Here is a 24,207-nt window from a genome sequence, read left to right as displayed (position 1 = left end):
CTGGCCACACGGCAGCCCACTATTCATGAGACACGGTGAGGGCCTGGTCAGCCCGGGCAGTGCCGGAAGACGAGGTCATGGTGCTCTGTCTTGGGAAGTAGAGAACAACAAACCAGCAGAAGATGAAGACACCTGTCAGGGAGGAGAGGGCCTCAGTGAGCCTGGGGTGGGGCCTGGGCTGGTGGCCACCCAGAGGAGAAATTGCTCCACTGTAAAAGTTCAAGAATGTATAGAAAAATCAGACAAAAAATGAAACCTACTCCTGAAAAAGAACCAAATAGATAACTTGAGAATGAAAACCAGAGCCCTCGAAATAAAATCTATACACACAGCTATCTCATGAAAGGAAGACCGAAATGAAGGAATTTTCAGACATGCAAAACAACTACCACTGCCCCTCTTATAGAGGATTATTACAGGATGTGCTTCAGCAAGAAGAAAAGGGAAGATGTGAGGTATGAAAATTGTAGTAAGTACAGAAATTGATAGAAAAGTCAAAATCTTTGTGTTTCTTTAAAAGAAATTTAGAACTAAAACCCTACACAACAATAAAAAATATTGAGAAGAGTTCAAGGGCAGTTAAAGTGGGCTGAGGGCTCTGTTTGGGAAGAAGAGAGAAATACTGAGTTACTCAGATGAAAACACTCAGTGCAGTGAAGTGTTCAGACTTAACTATGATGGGTAACCTCAGACAGAATAATGACATAATCCATAGTTTCAAGGTGCATCCCTCTCCAAGCTGTAACCCCTGGGAATTTTCAGATGTGGACTCATAATTCTTCATCTGGGGACAGTCTCCGGTGGCCTAATAATAATGACTTCTGTTGTTGTTAACATAGTTCCCAAATATTGAAGGCCTCCTGTATTACACACACACATTATCTCAGTTATTCATCATGAAATCTGGTGAGAAAAGTACTGGAATTATCCCAGCTGTACAGGTGACTGGATCAGAGGAGCTGAGTGACTTGCTGGAGTGGTGAGTGGAGGTGGGATTTGAACCCCGGTCTGCTTGTCCCCAGTGCTGCCAACCATGGTGCCATGTAGTCTTGTGAGGCACTGGGAGCCAGCCCTGCTCTTGTGGGCTTGCACCTGCTGGATCTAGGACCCCTCGGTTCCTAGTGACTCCTCTGGATGGGATGAGGCTGTGAGTCAAAGCACACACTTGTCATTCCTCTCTTGGCTGTTTCCCTCATAGTCAGGCTGTGATGCTTCTTTAAGTTGTGTGTATGAAACAGGGGTATGAGGAACAACGAGGACAGGTGCGGGCAGGGAAACCGTGTCCCACATGCACCCTGGGCGCCTGCCCCTTGGCTGGATATCAGAGAAAGAACCCCGCGGGGGCAGGGAGCAAATGTAGCAAGCATTTCCTCCACTAACTATTTGCTTCCTGCCTTCACAGCCCCTTAGAGATTCTGTTCGTGTCACGTGGCCTTCACATCACATGATCTTGCCCTCCTGGTCACAGATGATTGGACCAGAGATGGACACCTGACCCAAGATGGCCCAGTCAGATCCTTGACCCTCCTGAGAACATGGAAGAGACTGAAGCAGACCATGGTCACTAGACTTGGAAGGTCACATAGGGTTGAGGGGGCCATATTGGGCAGCCAGTTGGGGGCCATGGGTAGGAATGGGCCAGTGGAGAGAAGAATGAAGAAGTTTCCACAGAGAGAAGGTGAGAGACTACATGTGACTCCCGAGAAAAAGATGGGGAAAGCATCTGCTTTGGTTTTGGTGGCTTTTCCTGACCCTGCTACCAGCTCCCGTGAGGTCAGCCAGCCTTCCTGCCCTGGGGTCCTTGGGAGAGCCTTGGATATTTAAAATCAGTACCCTTGATTTGAGCGAGCCTGAGTAGAATCCTGTTTCTTGCCATCTATCCCCTCCCCCCAAAGCCCCCCAACACCCCCCGGTGCAGGCGAGGCAGCTCGTCACCTCCCTGGCCCAGGAGCCTCACCTTGCAGAGAGGTGAACAGTGCAAAGACATAGGTGGTGGACAGGCCTAGGGGTGTGAGGATGGCCAGCCCCCAGGTCACGCCCACCAGGCTCGAGAGGCCCAGCAGGGTGAGGACCCCCTTCGAGTGCTGCCTCTTCTCCTTGCCCGCTGTGGCACTCGACAGAGTGAAGATCTTCAAGGCCACCAGGCCCAGGACCACGGCGCTGAAGAGGAAGGTGATGAGGAAATAGCCGTGGACAGTGACGTAGAGCGCAGAGATGGCAGTTTTCTCACAGAACCAGCACCTGCAGGAGGTGGATGGCCGTTAGGACCAGAGGAAGTCTTCTGAGAGCAAGCCCTGGGCTGTCTCCCTGCCTGATCTTCTCTGACCAAAAAGATGCCTTCCCCCACCTCCACCCATCCAGTCCCCACTCTCCCAGGGGAGGGGCTGTCGCAAGGCTCCAGGTTGCTGTCTCTTTAGACCAGTGAGTGTAAGAGACCAGTTCTGTCCCAAAGACGTGTTTCGTTCACCCCACGTTATGTTGTAAGAAAAAAAAACTGAATTAATGACCACCTTTTAAAAGTGAAATGTTTGGCATAAACATCCAAATTTTTTTTTTTTTTGGCCACGCCACACAGTGTGTGGGATTTTAATTCCCTGAACAGGGATTGAACCCAGGCCCTGGCAGTGAAAGCGCCAAGTCCTAACCACTGGACCACCAGGGAATTCCTTAAACATCCAGATTTCTGCTTCTCTTATAAAACCATACAGCTGGCAGCTCTGTGGATGCCCTCCTAAGGGACAGTAGTCAGCTGCCCATTAGACTGGCATGTGATTGCCAGTCTGTCGCTGTGCCCACCCAGGCCGCTGCATGTACTTTTGTTCCCTGCCTGGCCCCTGGGGCCCTGCATTTGTGGCCCTGGGGACAGGACCAAGGCCTCACCAGCTCTTCTTAGCACAGAACCATAGGCCTCAGGCAGGTACCCTGGGAGAGGCTCAGCTCAGCTCCCCTGTTCCCTGCACTGCAGGAGTGAAAGCCCAAAAGAGCATGTGGATCAGCCCCCCATTGTACAGATGAGGGGACCGAGGCTCTGGAGGGGGACAGGCTTGCCCAAGGTCACACAGCTACTCAGAGACAGAGTCTGGATAGAATCAGGGCTGCTGCAAATATTGGGTAGGTTGTGCCCTGCACAAGGGCACCTGGCTGGGGGGCAGGTGGGGGCTGAAATCCAACTCACCCTCCACTCACCAGGCTGAGCACCTGGCACGGCAGGTCAGAGGGATGGTGGGGGGGGGTTACCTTTTAAAATTTGCCCAAAGGTGCTATATAGGCTGTGGTGATCCAGGCTAGAGCAAGGCATCCTGCCTCCTGGTCCAGTTCTCTCTCCTTCTCACCCCCTCTCTCATTGTACTTCCTCTCTCCGGGCCTCAGTTTACCCCTGCAGGCCGTGAGCTAGCTGGATCTGAGGATCCTTCGCCTTGACTTACTCGTCCCTCTTCCCAGGATTCCCTCCTCCCCCCACCTCCCCCTCCCTCTGGCCCGCAGGAGCCTGAGGCCACCGCAGCTTCCACAGGCAGCGCTCACAGCTCCAGCGTGGTGGTGTTCTCCTTGTCACGGATGGCATAGGGGCCATAGCTGTTGGTGCTCCCAGTGACGATGACTATTAGGGCAGGCAGGCCTGGGGGCGAGGGGAGGAGGAGGTATGGCATTGCCGGGGCTCCCTTGGCACGTCCTCCTCCAAATCCCCCTCCAGCTGTCCATCCCTCGAGCTCTGAGCCAATCAGAGAGGGAACTGCCCCTCCCCCGCCCCAGGCTGGTCCCCTTCCCACCTCTTCCAGAGTCAGCCATCCCTTCTGCCTGGCCAAGCGGCACCTACCCCAGCCCACGAGGCTCAGCTTCAGGAAGTAGTGCCTGAAGTAGGTGTTAAAGACCTTGATGGCGAGCAGGTAGAGGTGGAAGGCTTCCAGGCCCATCCAGGTGAAGGCACAGAGCAGGAAGTAGTGGAAGACGGCCCCCCGGGCCCAACAGGCAGCATTGGACCCCTTCAGGCCATACCCCACATTGATGAAGAAGGCCAGATTCAGGAGAAATAAGCTGATGCTCAAGGCCACGTGGATCTTGGGGATGTCTTCGGACTTGAACCTCTGCTGGGAAAACCTGGAGCAAGAAGGGCCAGTGAGAGGCTGCAAGGGGGCACCCAGGCCTCTCCGTCCGATCACCTCTGTTCCACCCCTGGCAGCAACCAGCGTGTGAGAACATTCAAGTCCACGAGCCCTCTCATGACCCAGAGGGCCCTATGGGTTCTGGATCCTGTTGGCTTCATCCCTTGACTCCATGCTTGAGCCAAACTACCTAATTTGCAATTCTCTAAATGCTTTCTTCTTCTCTACGCCTCCCGGACTTTGCCCACACTCTTCCCTCTGCTCTCAATGCCTTTCCCTGCTTCACCTTCAAAATCCCCCTTGGGTATTTCTTTCCGGGAAGGCTGTCTCTGAATGTCACTTATCCCAGGCTTATCTGAAAGTTTCCCAGGAGTGAGCACAGTGTAACTCTCCACCCACCCCTTATTTCCGTCTCTCCCCAGGCTTTGACCTGGGGCCTAACACAATAAGCAGGAGGAAGCCCTGCATTGGTTGAGTGAGTGGACAGACAGGGCATGGATGCATGAAGCCTAGAACTTAGTAGGGAGGGCGAGGCTCAGAGGGTGAGGCTCAGGGTGAGGCTTAGTAGGGAGGACAAGGCTCAGAGAGGAACACAGACTAGAGTCACAGTGCAGGGCAGGGGCTCCAGACCCCCAGTCCAGGGCTTCTTCCCAGGGCTCACTTCCCCCTCTGTGGAGTTCCCACTGCGAATTCCTAGCAAATCAGCTCCCAAAGGACTCTCACTGGAGGGGTGGGAGCTCAGGGCTGCCTGGGGTGGGCATGAGGGATAATGTCCACCTCACCTGAGATGCCAGGCCCCACCCTTGGGAGATGTTGACAGCTCCTCCTGGTGCTCCAAGCCCGTCTCACAGGGTCCAGGAGTGCAGCCAGCTAGCAAGTCATGCTCAGCTTATTGCAGATGGATGCTCAGCTTATTAGGCCAGGGCTTGGGGGATGGGGGCCCGGGTGGCACCACTTACACCCCCAGTTCGGTCCGAGATGGAGTGGGTGGGGCTGGTGGGGGCCTCAGCCCAGGGCCAAACAGTGCCAGCATGTGCAGGAAGGCAGTGGGAGGGCCCCAGACCGGGAGTCAGGAGACCAAGGGCTGCTCCAGGCCCGTCGTGGGTCGGGAGGCCAGCCGTGGGCTGCTCCCACAGGCTCCTTTAGGCTGGCAGTTCCTGTGGCTCCCTCTGCCATGGCTGGGGCCTGGGCACAGGCTGCGGTAGCCTCTGATGTTTCTGCTCCTTCTTCTTCCAGAAACAGCCCCAGGTTTCCCTTGGGAGCACCCTTCCCCACTCTCAGCCTTGCACTCTCAAACCCAGCAGCAGGCACTTGGGTGGCCTGACCAATCAGCGTAATTCATCCTTTCACCACGGTGGCGTGCTCAGTCATGGGCACATGGTCTAAGTTAGACCAGTATAACTCAACTCTGGTACACATGGGATAAAACTGCATAGACACACACACACACAGGACATGCACAGGGTCAGCTTCCTTGGTGTATGACCTCTGCAGGGCCCTGCACTCCGAAGGGCCCTATGCTTGGTTTAATGTTCTGCTGTCACCATCTTGAAATTCTTAATAATTTTTGAGCAAGGGGCTACATATTTTCATTTTGGACTGGGCCCTACAAATGATATAGCCAGTCCTGTGTGCGTGTGTGAACATGCACACACACACACAATTGAGTGCATGTAGAAAATGGTGAAAACTGAATGAACTCTGTAGTCGTTAGCAGTGCTGTACCAATGTCAATTTCCTGGTTTTATCTTGTACTACAGTTATAGAAAATGTCATCACTGAGGAAAGCTGGATGAAGGAACCATGGGACTCTAGGTACTATTTTTGCAAGTTCCGGTTAGTCTATAATTATTTCAAAATAAAATTTTTAAAACTTATTTATGTATATTTTTGGCTACATTGGGTCTTTGTTGCTACGCATGGGCTTTCTCTAGTTGCGGTGAGCAGGGGCTACTCTTTGTTGTGGTGCGCAGGCTTCTCATTGCGGTGGCTTCTCTTGTTACGGAGCATGGGCTCTAGGTGCGCAGGCTTCAGTAGTTGTGGCTCTTGGGCTCTAGAGTGCAGGCTCAGTAGTTGTGGCGCACGGGCTTAGTCGCTCCGCGGCATGTGGGATCCTCCCGGACCAGGGCTCGAACCCGTGTCCCCTGCGTTGGCAGGTGGATTCCTAACCACTGTGCCATCAGAGAAGTCCAATAAAGTTTTTTTTAGAAACTTCAATTCTGGGCCTTAGTTTAGAATATTAGCTGTCCAGGCAGCTAAGAAGCTATAATGCAAGCCTGGGGCTCCCCAAGGCCCCTGAGTATGGAGAAGCTGCCTGACATGACTGACAAAGGAGAAAGCAAAGTTTTGAGAATCAGAGGGACACCAAGTCCTGGGGACATCTTTTGAGCCCCTGGATCCAACATCACCTGAAGTGAGCTCACCTTGGGCTTTTCAGTTCTGTGAACCACACATTACCTATTATGTGTAAGCCAATTTGAGCTGAGTTTCTGCCACTTGTAACTGAAATAGCCAGACACATTCCAACCTCCAATCCCATTTTATAGGTGAGGAAACGGAGGTTTGGAGAAAATATCAGTATAGTGCGGCATGACTAACACCACCCTGCTGGTTTCTACCCTGCCCCGCTGCCGCCCTTGAGGGCAGGAGGGAGATGTGGGGTGGGGATGGGGTGACCCACCTCAGGAAAGCGTAGAGGACAATGGTGAAGGCCAGGAAGATCATGGAGGTTCCGCAGCCAGCCTGGGAAATGCGTGTGAGGGCCTTTACAGTGACTTGGTCCAAGATCGGCCTCTGTGGATGATCCCCCCAAAAAAGAATCCTATCAGTTGGAGACCAGGCCCACACACCCCAAAGGCCTGGCCCCTGCCAGGCAGCCTCCTCCCTGGGCCGGGAGCCTTGGCACTTCCAGAATTGCTAGGATGTCTGGGGGGTGGGGTGGTGCACCATTACCAGCAGCAGGGCGAAGAAGGTCAGGTGGTCACAGCGGCACATAGTCCTATTGACTCCGAAGTCTGTGGAACAGCCCTTGGAAGCCCAGTCTCCTGATGACCCTGGGGAGGAGGAGAGGGAGCTTAGGGAAGGGGACGGGAATATAGGAGGGGAAGGCAGGCAAAGGGAAGAGAGGGGTCCAGAGAGGAAAGAAAGAGGGGAGGGGCCCTGCGGTTGGAGTCCTGTCCCCTAAGGAGCCCTTACCCTCCACCCATCTTACCCAGGGAAGATCCTCCAGGCCCTACCTTTAGTCACGTCCCAGAATACACAGCTGAGGGTCATGTTCTGAAACCAGAGATTGGGAGTCAGGGGTGAGGCAGGGGAAGTTGGGAGAGGGGAGAGGAGCATAGGACGGGGAGGGGGAGAAGACAGTGTGCTCTGGGTCTCAGCACAGGCACGCATTAGGTAGAAGCAAGTCTCAGCCTGTGGTCACACAGGAACGTGAAGCGTTTGATGTATCCTGGGTCAGCGTGTCGGGGGTGTGGAGAGGCGTGGGGCTGTGGCTGGCAGGGGCGCACGTCTGCAGGCACATGCCTTTAGGGGAGCGTGTGTGTGGGCAGCCGTGCGCGTGCACGTGTGTTTGCCAGGTCCCCTGGACATCTGTGAGCACAGGAGCCGAGGGTGTCTGCGAGGCATGTGGAGACATGCGTGCACAGGGTGGGCATCTGTCCCTGGGCACAATTGTGTGTCTGGTCCTAATGGCCTCACCCAGGTGGATGTGGGAGCGTGGGGTGTGCAGAGTCCGTGTGTGTCTGCCCATATGCCCAGGGGTGCCCACCCACATGTCTGCCCCTCAGGAGCTGTCAGGCCAGGGTGGGGAACTCACAGGAGGCTGGTGCTGGTGGGAGAAGGTGATCTCCAAAGGCTCAACCAGGCCAGTGACATTTATACGACCCAAACTCAAGCCCACCACGTGATTGTTCAACAGGCTGCTGCCATCCTCTAGGCTGAGCCGGGGACCCTGTGGAGGGACATGGGTGAGGCCAGGCTGCACAAGGGGCTGCCCCAACCCAACCCTGGTCAGGGCTCCTGGAAGCCTCTAGGGCTTGTGGCCCTTGCCTGGAGGGCAAAGTCTGGGGCCGGAGGAGCAGGGGGCAGGGAGTCATGGGCGACCTTCTTCCTGCTGCTGTCTGTAGTCTGCTCCAGCTGGGCCAGGGCGGGCCCTACCCTCCAGGCCAAACGGCTGCAAAGCCGTGTACCTGATGGCTCTCCGTTGCTGGTCTCCAGGCCTCCTCCGCCCTCTTAACTGGAGTGCAGGGTTAGAAGGAAGATCAAACGGGAAACGGAGGGCAGTGGTGCCTACAGGTGGGGAGCACCTGCCCACACCAGCACTCAGGGATACACGTGTCCCCATGGGAGGGGAGACACACCTCTGGGGACATACCTGGTGCAAATGTGCAAGGGCCTGGGTACACCTGTTCATGTGAACATGTTCACACCAGCACACATGATTACGTGCGCACCAGGAATAAGGAAGGAGATACATGTTTGTGCAGGCACAAGGCCACACACGGGACATGAACACACTTGGGATACACATACAGGAGTCCAAGGGCACAGGTGTGGGCAGTCCAAACAGCGGAGTGTGAATAACCGGTGTGAGCCTGCGGTCCACAGACCCTAGAGACAGGGGTCTGGGATGGCCTCGGCTGCTTTAGGCACACTCCAGAGGTTCCTCACCTCCTCCACCCCCATCGGGCCCCTCAGCAAAGACTCCAGAGAGGGCAAGCATGTCCTGCTTAACCAAGCATTGAACCTCAGCCACCCTGAGCCTCTCCTCACCTTGAAGACATTCCCCGAACCAACGTCCAGGATGGTTATGGCCAACCGAACCACTGGCCTGCTGCCCTGCAAGGATTTAAAAAGGCTCCTGGGCAGCCGGACTCTGTCAGGGTGCTGGTGCTCGTCCTCTGTCACCTGCTTCGGAATCTGCAACCACAGACCCAGCCGCTCTGTCTTTCCCTGAGGAGCCCAGCCCCCAACACAGGTCCTGCCCCCCCTCCCCCAGATGGAAGGAGAAACAGGCATGCTGGGTGGTGGGGCCGCACTAAAGACCGAGGACAGCTCTGAGAGGCAGGACACCTTGGGGCACGGTCCAAGCTCTGCTCTGTCCAGGCTGTGAGCCCCCGGCCAAATCACAGCCCTTGTGGAGCCTCGGTTTTCCCAATATGGAGAATGGAGCCAGTAAGATGCCCACGTGGCTACCCATCAGGCTGAAAGTGGGCTGTGAATGGGCGACACCTGGACAGGTCAGTTTGCAAGTGTGAGGGAGGGGTCAGTTGTGGTGCTTTTGACCAGGGTCCTGACCCCCGTTGTGCTGACATATGGCTATGGTGACAGTGTCTGTTTTCCAACTCAGGGATAAATGGAAAGCCTAAGGCCATCAGGAAGGGAGACAGCAAGGGCCGAGAGGGAGGACACAGGAATTTACACTGAATGCGATACCCACCCCCACCCAACAACAACACATTTTGTAAAAGCTAAGAATGGTCAAAATATTAAAATAAATTTTACTGGTAGTTGCCAAGCGTGTTTTGTGCATTCTCTGACCTCATTGCTCCCCCTGGGACTGCAGCCTGGTCCCACCTGGGCCTGCCTCCAAAGCATCCCATGGGCATTGGAGCAGGGGGCGCTAAGTGTTGTAGCAGAGAGCCTCAACTTTCTGCTTCCCAATCCAGAACCTTGTCAAAAGGACACGTGGTTGATTTCACAGGCCGGTGCCTACCCCATGCAGAGGGCTCAGCTGCTGGGGTGACGTGATAAAGGGTTGAGAAAGGCCCTGTCCATCTTTCATCTCCCCTTCTCCAGGCAGACCTAAAATCCCTCCATGATAGACCACTACCCTGCTGCCCAAACTTCCACCCTCAGCTTTATGCCTTAAGGGAGGCTGTGCCCTCGCTGCACCAAGCATTCCCTGTGAGTTATCTCATTTGCTCCCTCTGACAACCTTGAAAGTGGGCAATACCATCCCCATTTTACAGATGGGGAAACCGAGGCTCAGAAAAGTTAGGTAATCTGCCCAAGATCACAATAGCTGGTAAGGGGCGGAACTGGGATTTGAATCGACCTATGTAAACCCAGAGTCTACCCGTTAACCCTTTGCAGCACCTCTACAAGTGCCTTTACCTGGTTTCTAATGTGTCCCCTGGTGGAAGAGTTCATGGGAACCTCAGACTTTGGAGGAGCCTTCGAGCTCATTTTACAGATGAGGACTCAGGGGCCCAGAGAGGGGAGGGGATTTCCTGGAGGACACCTAATCAGGTGGTGGGAAGTCCAGGGCTAGAACCGACTCTCGATTCGGTGATCTTCTGAAGGTCTCATCCTAGCACCCTGGGTAATATATTACCAGGATCCACTCAACCAATTAACTCACCAGCACCCATTAGTCAGGTGGTAGAGGACTACCAAACGGGACATGGGAAGGATAACTGTTGATGGGCACCAAGCACAGACCATGACTCTCTCAGAAAAATATGCCTGAGGAAAGTAGGACTAGGACCAGCCAGTGGGGATGGGGGGAAGCCTTCACCTGAGACAGGGTCAGAGAGAAGTGCAGGTCTTCTGAGATGTTGGTGTTGATGTTCTTGACAAGAGCCTTCAAAAAACTCATATTCACTGTCTCTGTCAGACTCTTCTCCACCAGATGGATCTCATAGTTCAGCCAGTATCTACAAGGGAAGAAAAGGTCTTGGAGGCTGAGTTATCCACTCACCTGGTCCACTCACCTGGATGACGGGAGGAGAGACACCATGCGCAGCAATCATCAGGCTCCTGGTGTAGGAGGGGTGACCCAGAATACCAAAGGGAAGACCCTGGGATGCTGAAGGAGAGGAGGGGTGGCACAGGAGTGATTCATCCTGGTTCTGAGGGATTCCAGCCAGTGGCCCCTCTGAGTATTTTATGTATTTCTCTTTTTTGTAACAAAATACATTACAATGTAAAGTTTGTCATTTTAATCATTTTAAAGTGTGCAATTCAGTGGCATTAAATACATTCACCATGTGTGAAACCATCTTTGCTGTCTAGTTCCAGAACGTGTCCATCACCTCAAAAGGAAACCCTGAACCCATTAAGCAGTTACTCTTCCCCCAGCCTCTGGCAACCACTAATCTATGAATTTGCCTATTCTGGATATTTCATATAAATGGAATTATATGATATCTGGTCTTTTGTGTCTGGCTTCTTTCACTTAGCATGTTTTCAAGGTTTATCTATGTTGTAGCATGTATACGTATTTCATTCCTTTATATGGATGAATAATATTCCTTTGTATGCATATACCGTATTTTGTTTATACATTTAGCCATTGATGGGCATTTGGATTGTTTCCACTTTTTGGCTATTGTGAATAGAGCTGCCTGTATTCACGTAAGAGCTTTTGTTGGAAGACTTGTTTTTAATTCTTTTGGGTGGATACCTAGGAGGAGAATTGCTGTGTTAATTCTGTGTTTAACTTCTTGAGGAAGTGTTGTTAAACTGTTTTCCATAGCAGCTGCACCATTTTATATTCCCACCACCGATGTATGAGGGTTTCAGTTTCTCCAGATTCTTGCCAACACTGATATTTTTCACTTTGTTTTGTTTCATTTGCAATTATAGCCATCCTAGTGGGTGTGAAGTGGTATCTCATTACAGTTTTAATTTGCATTTCTCTAGTGACTAATGATGTTAAGCACCTTTTCATGTGCTTATTGGTCTCTGTAAATCTTCTTTAGAGAAATTCTTCTGAGTATTTGAAACTGTGGGATGAGCACTGTGTGGTGTGAGGGCTAACTCACATTTATTGAGTGCTAGATGAATACTGGGAATTCAGCCATTGAAGACTTAGCTGTATGGGAACTGACTTATGGGAACTGAGCTGGTCTTGGAAACACATAGAACACAAATTTAATTGCCATTTGTTTTACCGCAGCCCCCTTGCCATGGGCTAGAAAGTTAGGGTGAGCAAAGTCCCCCCTCCCACCTACGTCGCTATCCTGGTGCTCTCCGTGGTGCTGAAACTTCTCTTTGGCCAGAGTCCCTTTTCCCAAGCCTGGGGTCCTAAGACATGCTGCCCACCTTTTTAAAGCAATTTTAAACAGGTGAAGGCTGAGGTAGCAATGGCATAGAAGGGGAACAAGAGCAGGTAGAGCCAGATCGAGGCTACTGGAAAGGAGTAGCTATGGAGGGCCTACCAGGGAGGCAAAAGGGAGGCTTTTGTTTCGACATCATTTTTTTTGAACACAGTTACCAAGGAATAAAACTCCAAGGAAACCACAGGAAAAAAAGTATTGTAAAATATAAAGAGTAAACCATGCAAATATGTGCAAATGAGCTTGGATGGTTCAGGCAATCAGAACATTCAGCCAGAAACAGTGGGATGAGATTGTCCAAATCCATTGATTGAGCTACACCAACTGATACTAGTGTTTTATTTATCTTTTAAAAATCTAAATGAAGAAGTATTGTGATTTTTATTGTTACCAACTAAAATAGAGAATTGTATTTCACAATACATATAGTTCACCTGATGCACTTAAAAAATTCCTTGGCCTTACAAAACAGCCCATGAATTTACCTTCTTGAGGGAAGATTTCCGGATCTGGTTCTCAGAGCACTTTAAAAAAATTGTTTTAGTTGTGAAAAGTAACATATATTCAAAAAGTTTAAACCGTGGATGTACAGTTGCATTTTTAATTATAAAGTTGACACCATTTAAGGATCATCTTCTTTGTCTGATATTGATTTAGCTATTCAGATATCTTTTGGTTCATGTTTGCATGATACATTTTCTCATTTTAAGTGGTGTGAGGTTCAACAACTTGTCTTTTACCTTGGAGGGGATATATTGATATTCTCTAGTCCTCTGAATGCCCAGGAGATTCACTGAGGTGATGGGACCCTGAATTCTTGTGAAGTTTGTCTCTTACCCTCTAGTTCACATATGTCTTCCTAAGGCATCTTCACAACTTGCCACTTTCTTCTCATCAGATCTAATCAGCATAATGTTGTCAATACAGTGGACTTTGTAGAATGTCAAGATAAATGAGTTCTCTGTGAACTATCTTATGACAGCGATGAGACATGACATAACCCTGAGGGAACACTGTGGCTCTATACTCTTGGCTCTGCCGAGTAAAAGCAAACTACTTCTGGCAGTCCTTGAAAAATGGTATGGAGAAAAAAACATTAGCCACGTTATGGCTGTATACCAATTGTGAGGGGCTGTGTTGATTTCTTTGTGTAAACATACTCATCTGGGACAGTAGCTGCAATTAGACTCACCACCTGATTAAGTTAATGACAGTGCATAGTCATTCTCCAAGATCCACCTGACTTCTGGTGAGTTAAATGGAGTTAACAGGTATCACCATCACTCCTGCTTCGTTAAAGCCTTTCATGGCAGCATTAATCTCTACATTTCCTCCCAGCAATGTCCTTTGTTTCTGGTTTACTATCTCAATGGGAAGAAGACATTCCAGGAACTTGTATTTGGCTGTTCAGTGAAATGCCCTCCCAAATGCAATTCAATGAACAAAGCATAGTCTTTTTAATAAATAGTGTCAAAACCATTAGATATCCAAATGCAAAATGAGAGTAATAATATAAAGTTAGACATTTATCTCACACTGTGCACAGAAAATGAACTCCAAATGCAAAATGAACCTAATTATAAGAGCTAAAACCATACACATAGAGAAGAAACCTTAGAGGAAAAATTTTGTAACCGTGGGCTAGATGAACACTTCTTTGATATGTTTTAAATTTAAGTTGGATTTTATCAAAATTAAATGCTTTTGATCTTCAAAAGACATCATTAGGAAAATGAAAAGACAAAACATATACTGGGAGAAAATACATATTTGCAAATCATACGTCTGATAAAGGACTTGTATCCAGATTACGTACAGAATTCTTAAAGCTCAATAATAAGAAGACAACCCAATTTTTAAAAAGAGAGTAAGATGTGAATAATCATTTCAGCAAAGAAAATACACCAATGCATAATAAGCACATGAAAAGGTGCTCAACATAATTAGTCATTTGTCAAATGCAAATTAAAGTGAAATACTACCCACACTCAGTGGAATGGCTATAACCAAAAATACTGACAATATTGCAAAAAATGTATTGAAACTATAGCCCTTTTATACTGCTGATGGGAAAGCAAATGATATAGCCACTTTGAGAATCAGTTTGGCAGTTTTTTATAAAGCTAAACATGTACTTCCTATATATATCAGCAATTCCATTCCTAGGTATTTACCCCAAAGAAATGAAAACATATGTCTACAAAGACTTGAATTCAAATGTTCATGGCAGAATTATTTGTAATAACCCCAAATTGGAAACAATCCAAATGTTCATCAATTGGTGAATGAATAAACATGAAGTACGTCCATATAATGGAATATTACTCAATGATAAAAAATAACAAATTACTGATACATGCTAAAATACGAATGTAACACAAAAACATGACAAGTGAAGGAAGCCAGACTCCAAAGACAACATATTTTATTGTATGGTTCTCATATGTAAAAGGCCCAGAAAAGGCAAATCTATAGAGTAGAAAGCAGATCAGTGGTTAACTGTGGCTATGTATGGGAGCAGGAATGGACTGCAGAAAGACACAAGGGTACTTTTGGGGGTGATGAAAGTGTTCTAAAATGATTGTAATGACAGTTCCACACACTGCATAAATATACCACAATGTATGTACAGGTATATCAGTTGTACCTTAATAAAGCTATCAAAATTAATAAAAACAGATATCACTACATACTTTCCAGAATGGCTAGAATTAAAAAGACTCAAGGGGCTTCCCTGGTGGCGCAGTGGTTGAGAGTCTGCCTGCCAATGCAGGGGACACGAGTTCGTGCCCCGGTCCGGGAGGATCCTGCATGCCGCGGAGCGGCTGGGCCCGTGAGCCATGGCCGCTGAGCCTGTGCGTCTGGAGCCTGTGCTCCGCGGCAGGAGGGGCCACGGCAGCGAGAGGCCCGCGCACCACACACACACACAAAAAAGACTCAAGTATCACAAGGATGTGGGATAACTCAAACTCTCACACATTGCTGGTGGGAATGTAAATGGATACAGTCACCATGTCAGTGCTTACCAAAATTCATCATGTACAAAAATGTTCATGGCAGCTTTATTCATAATAGCCCCTGTTATGGACTGAATGTTTGTGTCCCTGCCCCATCGAATTCATATGTTGCGATCCTAACCCCCAACGTGACAGTATTAGGAAGCGGGGACTTCGGGAGGTAATTCACTAGAGTAGAACCCTCATAAATGGGATAGTACCCTTATAAAAGAGACCCCGGAGAGCTCTCTCATCCTTCTTTCTGCCATGTGAAGGTACAAGAAGTCTGTGCTCTGCAGCCCAGAAGAGGGTTCTCACCAGAACCCAAGCCCAATTTTAGACTTCCAGTCTAAAGAACTGTGAGAAATAAATTTCTGTTTTTAAACCACCCAGGCTATGGTACTTTGTTACAGCAGCTTGAACTAAGACAGCCCCAAATCAGAAACAATGGAAATGCTCATCAACAGTAGAAGAGATAATAAACAGTGGTATACTAATACTGCAGAATACTATATGGCAGCAGTGAGGGCAAACTATTGATAGACTAAAAAAACCAAACAAAAAAAACCAAATTAAAAAAGAAAAGATGGGCTTCCCTGGTGGCGCAGTGGTTGAGAATCTGCCTGCCAATGGAGGGGACATGGGTTTGAGCCCTGGTCTGGGAAGATCCCACATGCCGCGGAGCAACTAGGCCCGTGAGCCACAACTACTGAGCCTGTGCATCTGGAGCCTGTGCTTTGCAACAAGAGAGACCATGATAGTGAGAGGCCCGTGCACCGCGATGAAGACCGGCCCCCACTTGCCGCAACTAGAGAAAGCCCTCGCACAGAAACAAAGACCCAACACAGCCAAAAATAAATAAATAAATAAATAAATAAATAAATAAAAAGAAAAGATGAAACTCAGGCATACAGATGAGGGAAAGAAGCCAGACACAAGAGTATGCACTATGTGATTCTATTTATAGGAAGTTTGAGAACAGGAAAAATCAATACTTGGTTATAGAACTTAAAATAATGGTTACCATGATGTGGAGCTATTGACGGGGAAGGAGCATGAGGGACCCCTCTGTTAGGCTAGAAAAGTTTTACAGCTTAATGTGAGTGGTAATTAAAGGATGCGTATATAAATATGTAAAATTTTATTGATCTGTACAGTTAACATGTATGCATTTTGCTGTCATACATGTGTGCGTGTGTGTGTGTGTGTGTGTGTGTGTGTGTGTGTGTGTATAATACCTCAAAATAGATTTTCTTGGAAAAAATTCAGGCTTTGGACTTCTGCTTCTGAGTAGGGTGGAGTTATTTGTGATGGATCAATGCTCTCACTGAGAACAAATAGAAAAGCTAGATATAATACAGAAACAATTTGTTTAAAGGCATCAGAGAGCTGCTAAAGCAGAGAGGGGCTAAAATTCTGCAGAGGGAGCATCATAGAGAAATGAACTGAAAATCTGCTGTTGCTTTTTTTCCCCAGGGACATGTGCTCATTCTGAGCATGTCCTTTGTCTAAGCATGGACGAAAGGCTGGGAATTTGAGCTTCATCTGAGTAGAGGTCACTGTTGGTCATAAAAAATGCCCTGCTGTCACAATATGAATGAACTTCAAAAACGTGCTAAGTGAAGAAAGCCAGATGCAAAAGATAACATGTTGTATGGTTTCCTTATATAAAATGCCCAGACAGATCAGTGGTTGACTGTGGCTGGGTTTGGATTGCATACAGAAACAAGAGCACTTTGTCAAGTATAAACAGGGCATTTGGTGGTCTTGGTGGTGGCGTTGGGGTGGTGCGGAGGGTGAAGAAATAAACCTGGGCACTCGAAGGGTCTCAAATGTACAGCTGATTTCTCCTCTAGACACTTTCAGAATTGTGAGATTCTATAGTCCGAGAGGCACTGGCTAAGCCGAAAATTCTGAAAACTAAGAGTTTTCCACAGTATTTTACTTTCCTTTAGTGGATCATAGAGACAAACGTGAAAGATAAAGCAATAAATCTTTGAGAAGAAAACATCGAAGAGTATCTTCATGATTCTGGGGATGCAAACATTTCCTAAATAAGACCCCAAAGCATTAACTATAAAGTAAAAATCTGGTATATTACACTACATTAAAATTAAGAATGTCTGTCTGTAGTCAAAAGACAATGCTGGGCTTCCCTGGTGGCGCAGTGGTTGAAAGTCCGCCTGCCAATGCAGGGGACACAGGTTCGTGCCCCAGTCCTGGAAGATCCCACATGCTGTGGAGCGGCTGGGCCCGTGAACCATGGCCGCTGAGCCTGCACGTCCAGAGCCTGTGCTCCGTGACGGGAGAGGCCACAACAGTGAGAGGCCCGCGTACAGCAAAAAAAAAAAAAAAAAAAAAAAAAAAAGACAATGCTAAGAGAATGAAGAGGCAATCCACAATGAAGGAGAACATATTCATGTGTATCTATTTGCAAACACATGTAACCAGAATATATAAAGAACCGCTAAAGATCACTCAGAAAAATTCAAACAACCCCATAAAACAAGCCAAAGACTTAAAAGGCCATTTCACAAAGAGGATATCAAAATGTCTAATAAATATATGAAAGATTAAGTTAAACTTAATCAGGCAAATATAATTAAAATCACCATATGATACAGTACAAACTTGCCAGAATGGCTAAAATGAAAAAACAGACAGTACCAAGTGTTGACAAGGATGTGCAGCAACTAGAACTATCATACACTGATTGTGGGAGTGAAATTTGGTTCAAGAACTTTGGAAAACTGTTAGGAGGTTTCTATTAAAGCTAATCACATGCTTGCCCTATGACCCACCAATTTCACTCCTAGGAATATACCTTACAGAAATACATACGTTCACCAAAATACACGAACAAAAATATTTACAGCAACACTCTTTGTATAAGCCAGAAACTGGAGACCACCCAAATGTTACTATCCATAAACATAGTAGAATGGATAAATGAGGTATGTGATATATCTATAGCTATCTATATCCATCCATATCTATCTATCTATCTATCTATCTAAAGAAATAGACCAAAATGAAAATAATGATTATCTCTGGATAGTAAGAAGGAGAATTTTCCACTTTCCTTCTTATAGCTACTTTCTAAATATTTTATGAAGAATAAAATTACTGGACTTTCCTGGTGGCGCAGTGGTTAAGAAGCCGCCTGCCAATGCAGGGGACATGGGTTGGAGCCTTGGTCCGGGAAGATCCCACATGCCACGGAGCAGCTAAGCCCATGCACCACAACTACTGAGCCTGCGCTCTAGTGCCTGCGAGCCATAACTACTGAGCCCTCGTGCCACAACTACTGAAGCCCACACACCTAGAGCCTGTGCTCCACAACAAGAGAAGCCACTGTAATGAGAAGCCCGCACACCACAACAAAGAGTAGCCCCCGCTCACTGCAACTAGAGAAAGCCCACACGCAGCAACAAAGACCCAACGCAGCCAAAAATAAATAAATAAAATAAATTTACTAAAAAATAAAATTTAAAAATAAAATTACTTTTATAATCAGAAAGAGTCATTAAAATAAAGAACACTCAAATTTATTGAGTTCCTATTATTTCCTAATAACTTTTCCATGCATAATCTCCTTTAATCTCAACAACCACCCCAGGAGGAAGGTATAGGAGAGAGATCAAGAATAAAGGCTTTAGGGCCTCCCTGGTGGCGCAGTGGTTAAGAGTCCGCCTGCCGATGCAGGGGATACGGGTTCGTGCCCCGGTCTGGGAGGATCCCATATGCCGCGGAGCGGCTGGGCCCGTGAGCCATGGCCGCTGGGCCTGCGCATCCGGAGCCTGTGCTCCGCAACGGGAGAGGCCACAACATTGAGAGGCCCACATACCGCAAAAAGAAAAAAAAAAAAGAATAAAGGCTTTGGAACAGTAATGAAATGACAATGCTGGTAAGATAATGATAACAGCTAACGTGTCTGAATTATGTATTTAATCTTTGCAGTATTTCTACAAGTCAGGTGTTATTTCAGCCCCATTTTACAGATGAGGAAACTGAAAGTTAACCTGTCCAAAGCCCAATTCCACTTTTGAGCACTGCCAGTCTGACCCTAGTCTGTATTACTGTACACCTCCCCTACTGCCCTCCAGACCTAGGTTCATGTTTGATTTTGCTACCTACCTGTTGTGTAACGTGGGCAAGTTATTTAACCTATGGGAGCCTTAGTTTTTTTTATCTGAAAAAAGGGTTGATAACAGGACCTACCTCATAGGGTTGTAAAGGTAAAGGAGATAACTTGGTGAAGTGATAGAGTTGGGAACCAAGTCCACATCTTCTGATATCAGAGCTCCTACTGTCCCCAAGGTGTTTAAGCCCTCCATAAGGCAGCACAAAGAGGAGCCTCCTGAACAGCTGCTTGGAGATCCGAAGCTCCCGGAGCAGCTGCAGGTACGCAAGGGAGCCTTTTCAGGCCACCGAAGTGATGGCACTCAATCAGATTGTTGTGCTAACACCAAGTCTGAGAACATAAGCTTTTCACTCATTTTCTCCAACAAATATATACTGAGTGCATACAAGCCTGTCCTGAGTATCCCAGAAGAGAATGGGTAACTCTGATTGGAAGGGAGAGGAGGGGAGAAAGGCAAAGATCTTTTGAAGGTGACTCTTGGAGATGCTGTATTCCAAACCCCTTCCTCTCCCTCAATCCAGTATCTCTTGGTCTCTTGGTCTTATCAGTCTCTTGATCTCACTGATTCTACATCATTCAATGTCTCTGACCCATCCCTCCTATCCAGGTACACAGTGCCAATTGGTGGTGGTGCTGGCGGTGGTTCAGCCCTCACTCTTAGCCAGACCACCACAGTTGCATCCTACCTGCTCACGTCTCTTGTCACATCACCACCCTCATATCCTTCCCTGAAGCCTGAGCCATCTTTCTAAAATGCAAAGTTGACAATGTTCTTCCTGTATTTAAAATATATCATTGCCCTGCCCCCTCTCGCAGTGGTATAGCTTACACAACCCTTCACACTTTGGTCCCTGCCGAGATTTCCAGTCCAACCCCCCCACCCAACCTCCCCATTGTTGCCTCCATCCCCAGCACTTTACTCTTTCACAGTTCAAAGCACTGTAGTTCTCCCTGTATCCCCTAACACTGCTTGAGTCCAATGGGAAATCTCCTATGCAGCCTTCAAAACCCGTTCATGGGTGGCCTCATCTGTGAAGCCTTAGCAGATTTCCCTCCTTTGAGCTAACCTGGTGCCTTGTCTACCCTCTGTATGATCGCACTCTAGAATCACCATCATTTGGGGCCATGTCTCTCCCTCCACAACTCCCAATGACAGGGACAGGGGCTAATTTCACCTCTGCATCCCCTAGATCATAGGGTCTTGGTGGTCAGGGGGAATGTGGGTGTCAATCAAGGTGGAAGGGTGAGATGAGAGCAGCATTTTCTGGGTCCAAAAGGGCTGATAGCTCCATCCCTTCTTAACAGCCTCCCTACTCCAGCCCTGCCAGAGCCCCCGGATTCCTGCTCCGTCTCAGAGGGCCCTTTACCTCTGCAAGTTTCCCAGATTGCAGGATTCATTCCCTGACTGTGCACACTCTGAGAAGCACTTAGCAGTGTCCTCAAGGCCGAAGTCATCAAATCGGTTTGCATTGATGAGTCCTTTGCAGGGTTGTCTTGACTCCTCATGTATGGTTGTGGAATTCTGACCTAAGAGAGGGATGCAAAGTGTGAATGGGCTGCATGAGGAGGGGCCACACGGGCAGCGGGTAGGGGAGCTCAGGCTTCAGAGTCTGGTGGTGTGGACTAGAACCCCAGCTCCATCTACCCACGCTAACTGTGTGAACTTGAGCTGGACTCATACCCATCTCATTCTTTATATACTTGCATACTATTTCAGTATATAGGTGTTGCTATGCTTTTTCAATTGGTCCCCTGCTGGTGAACATTTAGGGTGTTTTTGTTTTGTTTTGTTTACTATTTTGAATAATGCTACTTACACCTTTGTCAGCTTATGTTAAGAATTCATAGATGGGCTTCCCTGGTGGTGCAGTGGTTGAGAGTCCACCTGCCAATGCAGGGGACACGGGTTCGAGCCCCGGTCTGGGAAGATCCCACATGCCGCGGAGTGGCTAGGCCCGTGAGCCATGGCCGCTGGGCCTGCGCGTCCAGAGCCTGTGCTCCACAACGGGAGAGGCCACAACAGTGAGAGGCCCGCGTACCGCAAAAAAAAAAAAAAAAAAAAATTGCTAAGTATTATCGAATTTCCTTCTTAAAAGGACTACACCTATTTACACTCGCACCAAAAGTGGGCAAGAGGGACTATTTACCCACATGTTCACAATCCTAGACTTTACCAAACTTTCAAATCTTTGCCAGTTTGAGGGGTAAAATTGAATTTCATTTTAATTTAAGAAGGAGTTTGAGCATCTATTTGTATGTCTTTTTCCATGAACTGCTTTATTGTATCCTTTATGGGGGCAGTGGGGCTGGATCTTGACAATCTGCACCTTTACGTTTCTGACTGGCCCACCAGGAACTGTGGGTGAAGTGGGCAGGGAGACATTTACTTTTCATTTTTTCACACCCTTCTCCAGTGTTTGATTTTTTAAAAAAAAATTATGCACGATATTACTTTCACATTAAATGAAACTAGTTAAATTTTAAGACAAAAATAAAATACATGGTAAAGATAATGGCAGACCAAAGTTAGGGTAAACATAGGTAAAAAAATAATATTTTCAAGTGGATTTTATAATAATTAGCCCTATATGTGACAATGTTTTAAGTAGCTTGTAAAGGAACTTCAGTTTTCTGTTAGACTGTAAAGATATTCATAACACGTTGTTTAATGGGAAAAATCACATGACGGATGAGCATGTGTATAATAGAATCCATGTTTGCTTTTTAAACAAAGGAGGAAGAAAGAAGAGGGAAAGAAGGAGAAAGAGAAAAAGAGAAAGAGGGAAGAAGAGCAGAGAGGGGGAGGAAATTGTCAGCTCCAGGGAAGGTACCATTCTCTTTGTAATCCCAGCCCTCTGTATGCCTGAGGGGTTACACATGGGTGCTGGGTGCAGGGGGCAACTTGGTGGGTGTTAACAGAGCCTCCCTCCTGGCCTGCCATGAAATTTCAGGGCCGTTGGGCTTGTGAAGCTCTTGGCAAGTACCTGGTGTAGAGAAGATTATGAAACTTCGTTTTTGCAATTATTTTTGGAAGACGTTAGAAGAAGCATTTAGCCCAGCAGGGAGAGCCTGAACGAGGCCTGTGTGCAGGAGGCCCTCCAGACCCACCCTACTCTTCTCCATCCCGCTCTGCCCCAGAGGTTGGCCTCCAAGGACCACCTCAATCTGGGTTCATATGGGGGGGGTGGCGAGGAGGTCAGCGGTCAGGGCAGTACTCGCCCCTCCCTAAGGCTCCCCACCAGTGGCCTGCTTCCCTCTGCCAACAGCCACAGCTTCTTGTCCCTTGTGCCAGCCCTGACATGTCCTTGGTAAAGTATCCCTTTATTAAAGAGTGTGTCTGCTTCCCTCTGGGCCCCCACCATGCCTGGACTCTTTTGAAGCACCCTATCACTCTGCTAGACTGTGAGTCCCTTGAGGGCAGGGACCACATGGTATATGAGCACAGGGCCTGACACTGAGTAGAGGGCTCCATCAGCGCTTCTGAAATGAATGAATGAAAGAGCAAATGAACACATGGCAACTGCCCCAAAATGTCCACAAAAGAAGGAGCGTCGGTCTTCCCTAGTGGCACAGTGGTTGAGAATCTGCCTGCCAATGCAGGGGACACGGGTTCGAGCCCTGGCCTGGGAAGATCCCACGTGCCGCAGAGCAGCTAAGCCCGTGCGCCACAACTACTGAGCCTGCGCTCTAGAGCCTGCGAGCCACAACTACTGAGCCCATGTGCCACAACTACTGAAACCTGCACGCTTAGAGCCCGTGCTCCTCAACAAGCAAAGCCACTGCAAAGAAAAGCAGCACCCGCTCGCCACGACTAGAGAAAAGCCCACGCTCAGCAACAAAGACCCAACGCAGCCAAAAATTAATTAATTAATTAATTAAAAAAAAAAAGCAGCCTTCCCTCTAGACATAAACCTCTCAGGGCTCCTCACACTGTTTAAACAGCTGAACCAGAGCACCCATCACCATAGGGTAAACTCCATCCCTCGGGGGAGCCTTCAAGGCCCGACCAGAAAATTACAACTTTCATGAGGGGCCCAGGGTCCTTATGAGACCGAGCAAGAGCCACTAGCGGTTATGAAGTTAATTAATCCCTCAGGTGTTGCCGCCATCCCGCTGGGACTGCTCGGCCATTTTTCACACTCTGTGGAGCCACAGACTAAACTTTGCATTTCCCTGAATCTCTCAACATGTGAAGAGAAGAGGGTTTTTTGAAGCCCCCAAAAGAGGTCGGTCCGTACGCGCAAAGCCGTGTGACCGCATGCTGGACACACACAGGGGTGGGGGGCAGGCACGCAGGCCACTCACTGAAGCAAGAGCGAAACAGCAGGAGCAGGCAAGCCTCGGAGATGGGTGCACGGGGAGGGCGCTGCTTCCTCTGCCCGAGGGGATCCCTGCAGACAGCACAGAGTGCCAGGAAGAGCTGGCCAGGTGGGCCAGGGGTGGGGCCGGCTTTCTTGGGAGCGGGGACGGCAAGGGCCAGGCCTGGCGCCCTCGAGCTGCCTCTGGAGAACCACCGCCTGGCTGTGGGCAAGGCCGAGAGCGAAGGGGCAGGGAGAGCCTTGTTCTCGGCTTGGGTGACTGAGGACCGGGGGACCGCTGAGGGGACACGGAGGGGAGCCGGCGTGACGGGGAAGGGGGGTGAGGGGGGTGGGGGGGGTGGGGGGAGGGCCGTGCAGGCCCGGCCTGGCCTCAGCTTCGAGGGTCCCAGCTGCCTTCCCCTGGAGCTCAGAGGCCAGCTGGAGAAGAACTTGTCCTGGGCCCACCCGTGTCCCAGAGCCAGGCCTGTCGGGGAGCCGCAGCCTGAGGGACGAAGTGTGGGAGCACCCCCCATGCTCTCCCACCTCCAGGGCACTGTGGGGAAGCAAAGGGGACCTGAGACCAGTGCTGACCAAAGTTTATCGGGA

General features: G+C 48.8%; 1 protein-coding gene across 1 annotated transcript; it reads right to left on the bottom strand.

Moving 5' to 3' along the window:
- Window positions 1-19: 19 nt before the first annotated feature.
- ADGRG3 (adhesion G protein-coupled receptor G3) lies at window positions 20-23,434 on the bottom strand. Its single transcript, XM_060083159.1, has 12 exons — window positions 23,407-23,434; window positions 20,671-20,830; window positions 10,621-10,759; window positions 8,874-9,020; window positions 7,918-8,052; window positions 7,337-7,376; window positions 7,053-7,153; window positions 6,781-6,893; window positions 3,815-4,095; window positions 3,523-3,616; window positions 1,958-2,241; window positions 20-132 (listed from the first exon to the last, which is right to left on the bottom strand). The coding sequence occupies exons 1-12, from the start codon at window positions 23,432-23,434 to the stop codon at window positions 20-22; spliced, it is 1,635 nt and encodes a 544-aa protein (XP_059939142.1).
- Window positions 23,435-24,207: the final 773 nt, after the last annotated feature.

The sequence above is a fragment of the Mesoplodon densirostris genome, chromosome 19, assembly GCF_025265405.1.
Source record: "Mesoplodon densirostris isolate mMesDen1 chromosome 19, mMesDen1 primary haplotype, whole genome shotgun sequence".
NCBI classification, from domain to species: Eukaryota; Metazoa; Chordata; class Mammalia; order Artiodactyla; family Ziphiidae; genus Mesoplodon; species Mesoplodon densirostris.
Note: the sequence above shows the minus strand (reverse complement) of the source record. Positions and strands in the feature narration are given on the sequence as shown.